Here is a 12740-nt window from a genome sequence, read left to right on the forward strand (position 1 = left end):
GAACTTTTCACATTTCAGAAGGTCTAATGAGGCATCAGAAACCCACACACAGATAGTAAAGAATTAACATTAATTCTTACATTGCTCTAAAATGAGACTCTCTTTTTCCTGTTTTTGTTGGTTCAAATAAGGAATCTTAAGCTAAAGACAGCATATTATTTCTCTCAGTGACATGCAGCAAATGACTGCCAGACTTACAGAATGTTAATATTGCAGCCATGAACAGAAGGATTTAACTCAGAGGAACACTGAAACATCCATTGGATGGCAGAAAGATGTTGAGATACATGATGCCATCCAGCCTCTTCATTTTGCATTAGGAAAATAAAATACATGTTGGAAATGTTGAAAAATAGAATACTTTTCCATTTACTGAATTAATATTGGGTGTTCTAGAAGTCTGTCTGCTATAGGCCTCATGGGAAACTGAATCATTCACCATTATTATGCTTGAAATTGTAGTCTTGACTTGAAATTACAATAAATAGGAGCTTTGACAGATGCAATATGATTAGCTACTTCATTCCCTAAGGAAAACCCACAACCAACTCCAAAATTACTTTGGTTGCACTGTGAATTTTAAAGCTCTAATGCAGTTCATGTAGAAGCCTGCTATTTCGTATCTAGTTAAAATAAAGATATATGTAAAAATTTTGCTGGTCATATTTTAGAAATCGCTATATTAATACCAAAGACAGTAAATGTCTAGATTATTTTAGACTCTCTCTACTGCTTTGAAGCCTCTGGGTGAAAAAAAGCCTTTCTCATCTTCTTTATTTGTCAGTAGTATGATTTGATCGAGCAACTCTGACATGAAAGGCAGGAGACAGACTCACAAACTTGGCACTTCCAAGGTAAAAAAGCAGATTGTCAGCAACTGCAGTCTTCACATTGACAATGATGGTGTTGTATGTTCCCTTCTTTATTTCTGGTCTGTATGTGCGAATACAATTGCCTCCAGAGGACACGGACACTTTGATCTTCAAAAAAAGCATAACAGAAAGAATTCAGTTCACTGCTTATTATTCCAGAATTAACTGTAGATGCTTCCAAATAATTATAAGACTATAACACCTTTTTCCCCTTCACATTTTTCTGTTTCATGCACCAGGGAGCTACTTGGATATGAGAAGAAGGTAGAAATTGAATTTTCTTTCTGGGATTGTTTAGTAAAAGGAAATAAAATCTCTTTTTAGAACTCACATTCAAAGGACGAACTGTGTAGTTCAAAAATAGCTAGAAGATATACTGGTCTAATGCTGGTAACAGTGGAATTCTAGAAGTACAGATGGTCTATAAGTAGAAGATGCAGCTAGGAAAATAAGCAGCACTCCTGAAGGAATTACAGCATATTGCTGTTGGGTAGTCATAATTATCTATTTTTCCCTTGTAATAGCTTTGATTGTGCCAATTTAAGACACCTTTTCACAATTTTTTTAAACCAACAGTTATGTCTATCATTGCTTTTACATAGTCCCCAATGAAGTTGGCATTCATAACTAAGTTTTATTTCCACAGCTGAGTGACATATGTGTTTGGATCCATGTATTGGTTTCCTCAGGCTCTGAGCACAGATAAAAACACTTTACTATTTGCTTTCATAATGCCAGCACAGACATAATCACAGTACAATGGTGTTTCAATCCCAGCTAGACATGTTTAAGCATTAGAGGAAATGTACATAATGGTATCACCTTATGCTTACAGCAAACTCTGCTTAAAAGGAGATCCATTATAGGACCAAACTTCTAATTTCCTTATCTCAGAAATGCTGAGCAGTTAAGTACTTCAAAGTCCTCAGACAGAAGATGAATGTAACAAAACATATCATTACCGCAGCCTGTCTTTCTGTTCTGTACAGATTTCATCACATATGTGCTGAAAACTTCTTTCACCAGCATCCCACTATTTATCCTATCACTTCTTTCCCAGTATCTTATTATTGTGTTGATTATTTTTTAAACTATTTTTCAACCATTTTTGAGGAAGATTTCTCAAGTATCATCTACATGATTCTTTTTCCTTTGCTATTTAAATCACAAGTTAAATAATCTCAGTGTTAACTGGATGATCCTAGAGTTGACAATATTACTGAATCAGGGAGATGGACTCCAAACTCACTAACTGGACTAGAACTATATTCTTAAGCTCAAGTCTTCAGTGCTGCTACTGGACAGAGAAAAATAAAAAATATGGGAGAAGCAGATATACTCAGCAATTTCAGTGAGGTCTGCGATGGTGTCATTCTTGAGTAATGTAAATTCTATGGAATGAAATCAGGGGCTTACTAGCAGTGTTGAAACAGAAAAATACATTTTTGTTTTCACAAAAATTCAATGATATTGTGACTCTTCTGCTGTACTATTACCTACAATAGTTCTTAAAAATAAACTTTTGAGATCCATTCCTACAGATGTTATTCATTTAACAAGAGCATGTTTTAAATGAAGAAACAAGACACAGAGTGAGAATCATCAGAATAGTCTCTTATTTTCTGAGAAATTATACTCCATTATTTTCTCTCTTTATGCATGTTTAGAATTAGGAAATATTCATTTCCTGTAGAAAAGAAATAAAAAGTAGAAAATAAAATCCCATCAGTACTCAAAAGTTCTTTTTTTCTGAAAAATGGGACTTACCGAATTGGCTTGCTTCCGAGCCTGGTTTATCAGCTCTTTTATCTGAGAAATGTTTTTCCCTAAGTTATCCTGGAGTTCTTTGATTGGCTTGATTTTATCTAGCAGGCGATCTGCTTCCTTTTCTAGATTTTTAATACTGGAATCTGCATCAGCAACTTCAGAAAAAAGAATAAGGCAGAGCTTTAGAGAATACTGTCAGAGACTAATTAAACATTGCAATAATAAAATCCAAGAAAATTCTGCATACACAACGCTCAGGAGATTGTATATGCAGCTATGAGGTACACACAGGCCAGAAGATACCTGAACAGAATAAGGCAATTTCAGAATGTCTAGAATCAAGTTAAAGTAGCAATAGCAGCAAACACTGGTGTTAAAGCAGGACTTTTTAAGATGTAACTATGCTTCAGGTCAGGATGATAGTTATGGAAAACATTTCCTGTAGCAAAATACATTTATGAATTAAATATTTGCTTTCTGCTTAAAAAAAACCCTCCAAATTTTGAAGAAAAGTGCTGAATTAAGGAAACCTGGTTGGTTTTCATAAGTAATTTCTGAAATTACTGCGTTAAAATTAACTTGAAATTAATTCTTGAACTAACTGTAATGGGCACAAATACAAAAAGGTTTTATTCTAGTCACAAGCTTAAAATTCTGTATATGTTCTGAAAGCATATTTAAAAACAGTGACAGTAAACTAGAAATTATTTTCTTTTTGTTTTTCAGGTGAAGTAAATAATTTTACCATGATATTTTTGCCACTCTTTTTCTTTAAGCCTCAAATTCCCTTTTTGCCTCTCAACATACAACTAGTGAATATTACTCTCTCTTTGACAACTCATGAGCAGATCTAAGGATTGCAACCCTTGGCTCGCATGAGGGTGTGGGTTTTTTTGGATGACACTGAAAGGGACAAACATGCATTTACCACAAAGATGCATATTACATGAAAATAATAGCAATAATAAGAGCCCTAAAAATAATGCTAAGACAAAGCATTAAAAACTGCATATCTAATTTTTTGACCCAAACACTCATACCAAAACCCTCCAGACGCTTCTTAAGGTTTCATTTGAGTTAAACTAGCTACCAAGTCACTTTATCTAAAAGTCCTCAAAAAGTAACTATTTAGGTATTTCAATGAATGAGAAACACAGAGGACCATGCAGAGGCTTTGGCAGTAAGCAATGCGTAATTGTTTACTGGAAAATGCACACTATAAGCTGCAAGTAAGAAAAACATACGTACAGATTTCTGCAGGCAAGATATGGAGACAAAGAAAAGAGAAAAACAGAGAATAACGTAAGAGAGAGAAGATAACATAAAAGAATGTTTTGAAGATCTAAACAGAAATGTAAAGGAAAGTTAGGGACAGGATGAGTCTATAAATGACTTTTTACCTTTTAAAGATTTCATACCTATCAAAATGAGAATTCAGCGCCTGAATTTTGACATAGAGAGGCTGTGTCTACTTTTGCATTTAGCCATGAGTGCCAGCCTACTCACTTCATACATGGTTCAATGGTTCACCCTACATTACTTTAATCTCAGTCTGTAATCTGAGTATCCATTAACATTTGGAGAATGACAGAAGTGTACCTCTGGAGAACATCTCACAGTTCAGCTTTATGAAACAGTTTGCAAGTGTTAAGATAACTCTTCAGTGCAAACAAAATAATGGTGACTGGGCACAATCAAGAGATTAAATTTTAAATTCTCACTCCTAATCTCAACTAAAGTGTTAATGTACACACAGGCTCAGAATACCTGAGCTAGGACAGGTGGCCTAGTCTAGATTCAGCAGTGCCAAGAAACGACTGCTTTAAGACTGCTTCTCAGTTTTTTCCCACTCCCCTGCAAGAGACCTTACAGATCTGTTGGATCTACAACCTGCTGTAATGTAACCACACTATCTTAATCAACAACTACTTTTCATATTGTCTAAACTTGCATGCACCCAATGGGAATTGAACTGGGGCTCACACTTGTATCTCAGCTGATGAGCAATGGGGAACTTGCAATGGGCAGGCAGGGAAAACAGCCATTGGGATTAACTTCTTTCACTTGTACAGCAACATTGTACAGCAACAACTGGCAGAGGATATTTGTTCACAGAATGAGAATGACAGCCTCCTAAACTGTATGTTTTTAGGTGCCCAGCTTCATCAAGCTGCCAACAATCCAGGGGCCCAGAATAGCTGAGGAATTAGCCCTTCAGTCATTTTCTAAAAACACTCTAGTTTTGTGGCTGGATACTCCTATATGAGAGATGGTCTAGCAATCTACCATAAAATGTATTGTAATATAGAATTCATTTTTATCCATCCTAACCAAAGTGAAAATGCTAAAGTAATTGTCACATTTGATAACAGAATTCTTGGCAAAAAAAACAAAAAAAAAAGCAGATAAAACTCCATTCCCAGAATCTTCTTTCATTTTTTCAGTGTCTTCAGTATTCTACCAAAAATAGTAACGTATATGAAAGAAGCCATGCATTTCTCCCAGGACTGATTATCTGATTGACTGAAGACAGATTTAGTATGAGGTATTTTTCTTGAATCAGGCAGTGAATTGCCAGTCAGAATCTTTGATTAGTCACCTCCTAAATACTTCAAAAAGTAATCTGAGGAACAAATCTATCCATTACACATGCATCCTGCTGACATTAGCTTTTCTTGCAACTACTAGCACTAGTCTTTAAGATTTAAAATTCTTTCCACAGAATCATTAGCTTTCAAAGGGACTTCTGGTCACTTTTCATATATATAAGAAGCCCAGAAAATAGAAGTGATAGAGAGTCCTTTTATCCCAGCATACTGTAGTAATGCTATCTAAGTGAAATTCTGGAGTGTCTCTGTTTCATTTTGAGATACGAAATGAAAAGCACAAACTGAAAAAAAACCACCACCAAACAATCCGAAAAATGATCTTACTGTTCTTGACTGGATCCTTCACAACTGCATTTGTTTTGGCCACATCATCTGTAAGTTTACTGTAGTTTTTTCTCAAGCCCAGGAGATTCCGATTGAGGTCTTTAATCTGGGCCAGGACATCATTTGCAGTATCATTGGCTTGTCTTGCTTTGTCTTTGGCTGCCTGCACCTTTACAGCTGTATCTGTAGGTAGAAAATGATAATGAAAATGATTGCCCAGAGTGCAGAACTAACTTTTTTTGAGTAAACATATATATCTGTGCTCCAAAAAACTCCACCTTTATTTCTGAAAAACCCTTCAAATACAACAGCACCTCAGAAATACCATAGAATCTTTAATAAACCATTATCATTGTCAGTTCTGACAAGAGAAAGAAAAGAGAACCCCGATTGCCTTTTCTCAACACATCTAAGTAGTTCCTTTTGGGTCATAATTAGAGGTCATGCACCTTTCTGGCTGAGTGAAAGCTAGAGTTACTGTGTTACTTGTCCCTATTTTTCCCACAAATTATTTTCAGCCACACCTTAAATTATGCCATCCCTGCACGTTTGTTTTTGTCCCACATGAGCTCTGTCTACCTCATTCTGAATCTTTCTGCTTTTATCTGACTATTAGCATAGCAGGGACAGAAGAATTATTAGCTTAAGCTGCTCTCTGCTCTCTCAAATCCTTGAACAAGATATATGACAGGGTAATTTTCTCTCCCTTCCTCATTTGATCATTTTCCTGTTGGACAACTAATTTACTCCATTTTCTTATCCATGCCATTTATTTGCTCCGAATTTCATTCTTAATACTTATCTGCTTGTTTTTATGAGTGTCCTTGTGCCAAGAGTAAGCATCCTGTAATTCTAATCTGACAAAAGTTTATTACACTGCTAATGATTGCATAATTCATATTACTTTTACTTGTTCCATATTTAGTATTCTGTGTCCTAAGGTTAACAGGCCTGAGAGGTCCATTTTGGTTGACTGAGACATCTATCTGTGCTCAAGACAAATAACCATGTCAAGATCTTGACCAAAACCCAAAAAATGGTACATGATGAGCATGAAATATTAAACCATATTTTTGTGAGTGCTGATTTCAAGGATTATTAAATCTAAACCAAAACTTTTCAGTTAGCTGGAATCTTAAAGCCACAAAAATGTACAAGATGAATAGTAAATTGTTTTTTATACTAAGGTATTACTAGCATAATAGTAAGTCTGAACCTTCTAAACCATCAGAAATCAGACAGAATAAAGATTTTCTTCAGAGACTTTTCTTAAGGTGAAACTTCAGTTTATAAAGTGCTCATTGAAAAAAAATTCATAGCAAAATAAATTGATTCTAAACATTTAATTTTTTAAAACATTCATTTTATCTTTCACTATTTGTTATAATGAAAGTGAGACATAGCTCCCTGTCCCTTGCTATCACAATGCAAAGGTAGCTAACATCCCAGGACTTTGGGATTTTAATGAGTATTACATTTAAAAATAAAAGCTGCCAGGAAATGACAAATGTGCATATGTGAAACACTGAAATGTTGGAGGCTAATGACTCAAGCAGTGGTCCATTGCAGAAAAGCAGCAGGTTGCTATGCTGAGGTCAGATAACTCCTAAATTAAGGGGAGGAGCAGAGTTTTTGGATGTGTGGTGAGGAAACCTTTGATTTGCATAAGAACAGCCCAGGTATCTCACCCATCACCAGAGGATGCCCAAAACAAAGCGACCTTTGTCCAGGAAGGAGAATTTTTTTTGAGCCAGATTAGGAAAAAGGTCGATAAGAAGCAAATCCTGTGGAGCTGGGATAATGATGCTTTTTATCATGCCAATACCCTCCCTTACACCACTGGCTCCTCTCCTTTTTATATTGTCAGATTTCTATAGTTAAAAACCAAAAAGGCTACATACCTCCTTTCTATTGCAACCAAATGGTTCTAAAATTAACCTGCCATATTTATATGTATATATACATGTACACATACATCTACCTAGCTATCTATCTACACTGGTCATTCAATGTCATTTCACTCTAATCCACCCCAAGGGATCTATTAACAAGAACCTCAGTCACCCTTGCCTTCAGGGTGGGTCACAAGAGTGCATCACTTCAGAGTCTATTGAGGAAAACCTGTTCCAGTTCCAAGCAATTTACAGGCTAAAAAAGATGTACAACAACATACAGTGGCTGGAAATGTTGAGAGTGGGGTAGAAAGGTGAGACAAAACCCAGCAAATTTCACCCTGCTTTTCCTGTAAAGTCAGTAAGATTTACTCTTCTTGGGTTAAACTACACTGGTGAAATTATAGTCTGTCCTTAAAGATTACCTTCAAAAAGACTTTTCACATATAAACAAAAGACTATTTGTCTCAGAGTGTATCATAATTTCTGATATCATAACCATTTTCTTTCAGAAACCTTCTGCAAACTGCAGAAGCATGGTACCTTTTACCATCCCAATATTCTGACTGATACAATGTAAATATTTTCAGTTCAGTTTTCTCTCTCACATTGCTCATTGTTTTATAACAGCCAGTGGTCAAAGTAGACCCAGTGTGACACAGGCAAAAATTGATGAGACAAATGTTAAGTGATGGAAAAAGAAACAAAAGAGCTCAACTGAGTCAAATGTTGCAACACTTTTCCAACTTACCATTAGGAATGGCTGACAGCTTTCCTAAGGTTTCATTCAAAGCTCTCAAGAGAATGGAATTCTTCTCATCAGCATCTTTCAGCCTGTTCTGTGTGCTGTTCAGATCATCACCCCTTTCTATAAAAAATGCATATGATACAGAAGCTTTAACTCTTTATTTTCACTATCCTTTCTTTGCATATAATTTAAAATGCATAGTAACAAGCAAGCCATTTTTCATTATTATATCAAATTGTGTAAATAAGGAAGTCCAGCAGAACTTGTGGGGTTCACTGATGATCTTCTCCAGTTTCTTTAAGTTCCCTACTTCCATAGTATCTAAATGCTTGAGTTCCTTGTTCTGTTATATATACTTAATATGGGTTTTTCAAAGGTGTGCTGAGGAAAGAACTTGTTATGATATGTTTTAGGCAAGTTCACACAATGATCCACTGATACATTCAACAACTGTGATGTTAGTCATAGTTTTGATTCCTAGATTAAGCTACTGCCTTTCTTCTTAAGGTGGTTGCCTGAGCTGAATGAGTTGAATGTGGTGTGAAAGAACCAAGACCCATTAGGCCAGCTTGCTGTTGCAATTAGAGGGGCCAGAGCCTAGGTCTCTGGGATTTTCTCAAAGATGTTGACATAACATCCAAGGAAAATACAAGATTCCTAACTGTCAACAAGAGATGAATACAGTAACATCAGATTATTATGAAATAAACATTCTAAATTCTTTGGGAAAACACCCACCTAGTAAAAAACATTAATAGTTAAGAACTGGTACAAATCAAAGGACCAGTGCAAATCAAAGGCACAGGTGTGTCATATTTAGTACATCACAGTTGAAACTGATGTCCTCATTTACAAGCAAGTTCCTATTCTTCAACATTTACTTTAAATAAAAATTATGCAGGGCCCTTTGAACAGTATCCAGTTGAGCAATGCAACAATCTCAAAACTGAGATCCCAGCTAAGCTTTATGGCTATGGAAACAGACATGATCCCAAAATTCAGAAGTAAAATTTGACACAAAGAAATGCAGTTAATGCTTAAACTACTACTGTAGTGGGCATTTCTCATTATTTCTCTGCATCAATATGAAGTCTTTTGGAACAGACAACTGGTAATTTCTTTCCTTAAAGGCATATCCTACTAGGAAACTAATTTAACATCACTGAGCTTGATAGCTGGAAGAGAAGAATAATTTGTAGAAAAGGAGTTCAGGATGACAAGCTATGACTGTGACCTTCAGGTATGTGACAGGTTATTGAAAATAAACACCTATGTGGTTCACATTCCACAAATTCTAAAAAAAGTATGTTTTCTTAAAATTAGATGTGCAAGAAGCAATTTGTAAGGAGAAAAATCAAACAAAATTCATATTGCCTACAAGAAATTATTAATTAAATTTTCCAAGGCTAGAGCCAGGCTGAAACAGCACATGGAATTTAAATGAGAACTATACTTTTGTTGTTAGACCTTTTGAAATGTCATTGACGAAGAAATCTGTTTGCTTTATTTAAATTAGAGCAACACACAGGACTGTAGGAGTGCCTGGAGATAAGCCCTCACTCCTGCAAAATGCTCTGCAGAAGAAAGGGACATTTGTGTGAATTGCGAGAGGCACAGTTAACACTATAATAAAGTTTGGAAGAATTGCATATATGATATGGTCACTCTTCTCCTTAAAAACAGCTTTATTTTTAAATGGCAGGTTATGTCCCCACTGCTGAAGGAGGCTACCTGTAACATGATGTTGTTAAACCAGGATGAATTAATGGGATTCTGGTCTTGTGTGCTTTGAGATTTTATCTGAGTTCTCTTCCTGTTAAAAAATAATAATACCAAAAAACCTGCTTTTATTTCCACCATTTAATTCTGAAATTATGGTCTGCCTGATAATTTCTTGGTATTTCTAGCGGAATGTTGGTGTTTATAAAATGTGTCAATATTTCTGAGAAGTTTGACTCATTTATGGTGGTGGTGTTCTAACTTTGTAACATACTTTTAAATAATCTCTTTTTTTCCTTTCTACTCTGCCTGTCCAGCATGCTAATTATCCCCCAGTTATACTTCTGAAGAATCATGTTTCCAGACTTCTCTTTACAGCTTTGTAACCATAGCAGCAAACAGTTTTTTATGGAATTTAACAAGGGAAGTTTCCCTAGAAATTCTGAAATTGAATATTGAGCCTCTACCTGTTTAGCATTTTTTCTTTTTATTCCTCAAATACAGTTTTACTGTGGGTAGGGGTTTTTTTAGTTACAATAATAAAACCATAAATAAGTGTTCCTAGGGAGGCTTTTACACAAGGGGAAGTGAGGAGATTTTATGTTCCATGTCATCTTTTCAAGGAAATTGTTCATTTTTCACAGAGATATTAAGTTTTGTTTTGAAGTACCTTCTTATCTTGTAATCCAGATGGCATCTTTACTAAGCACTGGACTAATCTCTTGCATGAATCACAAACTGAACTGACTTCATGTCAGCTTTTCCACATCCTTTAATTATTAGCATTTATAAAAAAACTGTGACAATGATTTGAAGGCCCAAAATCCTCCAGATCCTCCAGCTGAGTGCTGAAGTTTGTCAAAATACAGGCAGCTACAATCTTTAGAGCCTGTCAGACTTGGAAGAGGTTAGTAGGTCTGCACTCAAAGATGCCAGGCACTGTCAACTCTCATTAAAGTGTAGGTTGAGTAGTATCATGAGAAATTTATCTCAATCCTGGTTTTTTCACTTGATCAGCTCTGCACAAGATGCCAATAAATGCACTGTTCAAATCAGCAAAACTAGTCATGCATTGCTGAAACTAAACCCTAAAGAGTAAGCAGGAACCTGAAGGACTTTGCATGTATTGGCCTTTGCATTTGCTGGCTTGGTTAACATGAACAAAGATTTTCAATTTCTGTTCATATTAAACAAAGCATTACAGGATAAAGCATCATCCCTTATTCCTCTGCATGAATGGAGTCAAATGAAAACAAACAATGCTGTGCACATATATTTCATCTTAAGATGAACTCAGGAATTTAGTTACTTACTGTTTATACAGTCATTTACGAGAGACACAGGGGATTACAAGTCTCGGCAGATCACATAAATAGGTGACACTGGTTAATTGATGATGATGTGCCACCATCATGGTGGAACAAACACATAGAGGAACATAGTGGAAACGGGTATCTTTTGGCAGTATGGACAAATGCAGTTTTTCCACATGAAACTGCCCAAGAAAACAGCAATGAGGCTATGCTACTAAATTCATGTATCCCAAAACCAGACTGAAGCTGGAAGTCTACAAGGAGCAACAAATGCATCTGTTCTTATTGACTGGAGACTGCAGAAATGAACTGACTGTTGCACACATCCCTTTCTGTTATCTTTGTGTTACTTCTTCCAAATAGCATTCCTGCTCCCCACAGTCTCATCCTATAAAGAGGAACATGGCTCACAAACTGATTCTTTTTTTTTCTAAACCAAGCAAGACTTAGAAACTGGCATTAGGAGCAAACAGGAGAAAGAGACGTAACTAGAGAAATGCAGCTAATTAAGTTTAACTTTTTTAAAAAAGTACCTTCAGCACTGACTGCCATAATCTGGTGAATACAATATACCAGGTCAGCAGAAAGACCACTCAGAGGAGAATACACAAACAAGGGATCTATAAGCTGGATATGTTGCCTATCAGCTGGAAAATGTTTTAGCTAAAAATATTCACGTGTTGTCTGACAAGACACATCCCCCTCAAGTTGTCAATGCTTAAGCAAAAGAAATTACATTAGCAAAATTTCAGTAGCCACCTGACAGCAGTCTCTAGCTGAAGAGGAGTTTGTGTATCTCATTTTCACTTTTCATTGATCAGCAGCATTTTTACACTGATAGGCCAAATTTCAAAATTTCTTCCTAGCCACAGTACTACATATAGATTTTGCTTCTCCCACCAGGGTTATTCTTTCTAACTCCTAACCCCACAGAGAGAGAAATGACTAAATCTTCATTTTAATAGCTTCTGTCACAAGCTTTGCTTTGTAAGGACTGTTTCAGCAGTCTTTGGTGGTAATATAAAACATTTTTATGATTAACAGCCATTTTATAACTCAGGTAATTGGCCACAAATCAGGGGAATGTCATAATGTAAGAAGAAAACACTCCCATCTCTATCACGGCTCAGGCTGGATTTTTGGAGTGTATATTAGTTGAGTGGTTTATGGGTCTTCATTACTTAAACTAATGTACTTCCTGTAGTGCAGACAGAGAAATTTTAAGCTAGTGATTAGTTCTGTCTACCAGATCTTTATAGAGTGCCCACTAGCCAACCTGCACTTTCAGCTGAGACTCTGAAAGGGTGGCTTTATAAGGATTCTAAGAAAATACCTTTCTATGAGTTTCACATTGAACTCTCAATTTCTCTCGCGGGAAAATCAAGACATCCAGAAAGAATTAGTTCATAATACTAATAACACATGTTCTATGTTATTCACAATACTAATAATATCACTACTTTGGTGCAAAAGCAGAGTGGGGAATAGAAGTATGT

General features: G+C 35.8%; 1 protein-coding gene across 2 annotated transcripts in view; it reads right to left on the reverse strand.

Moving 5' to 3' along the window:
* Positions 1-12740, reverse strand: part of LAMA2 (laminin subunit alpha 2) — a 335107-nt gene that overhangs the window by 40824 nt on the left and 281543 nt on the right. For both annotated transcript variants that reach the window (XM_071437013.1, XM_071437012.1), the window contains exons 42-45: positions 8216-8332; positions 5573-5755; positions 2640-2794; positions 837-980 (exon numbers count right to left, since the gene is read on the reverse strand). In XM_071437013.1, the coding sequence (XP_071293114.1) occupies positions 837-980; positions 2640-2794; positions 5573-5755; positions 8216-8332 (599 nt within the window). The remainder of the gene's footprint in view (positions 1-836; positions 981-2639; positions 2795-5572; positions 5756-8215; positions 8333-12740) is intronic.

This window comes from Agelaius tricolor, unplaced genomic scaffold (genome assembly GCF_023055355.1).
Source record: "Agelaius tricolor isolate 1412-34295 unplaced genomic scaffold, bAgeTri1.0.p SCAF_1, whole genome shotgun sequence".
Classification (NCBI taxonomy): Eukaryota; Metazoa; Chordata; class Aves; order Passeriformes; family Icteridae; genus Agelaius; species Agelaius tricolor.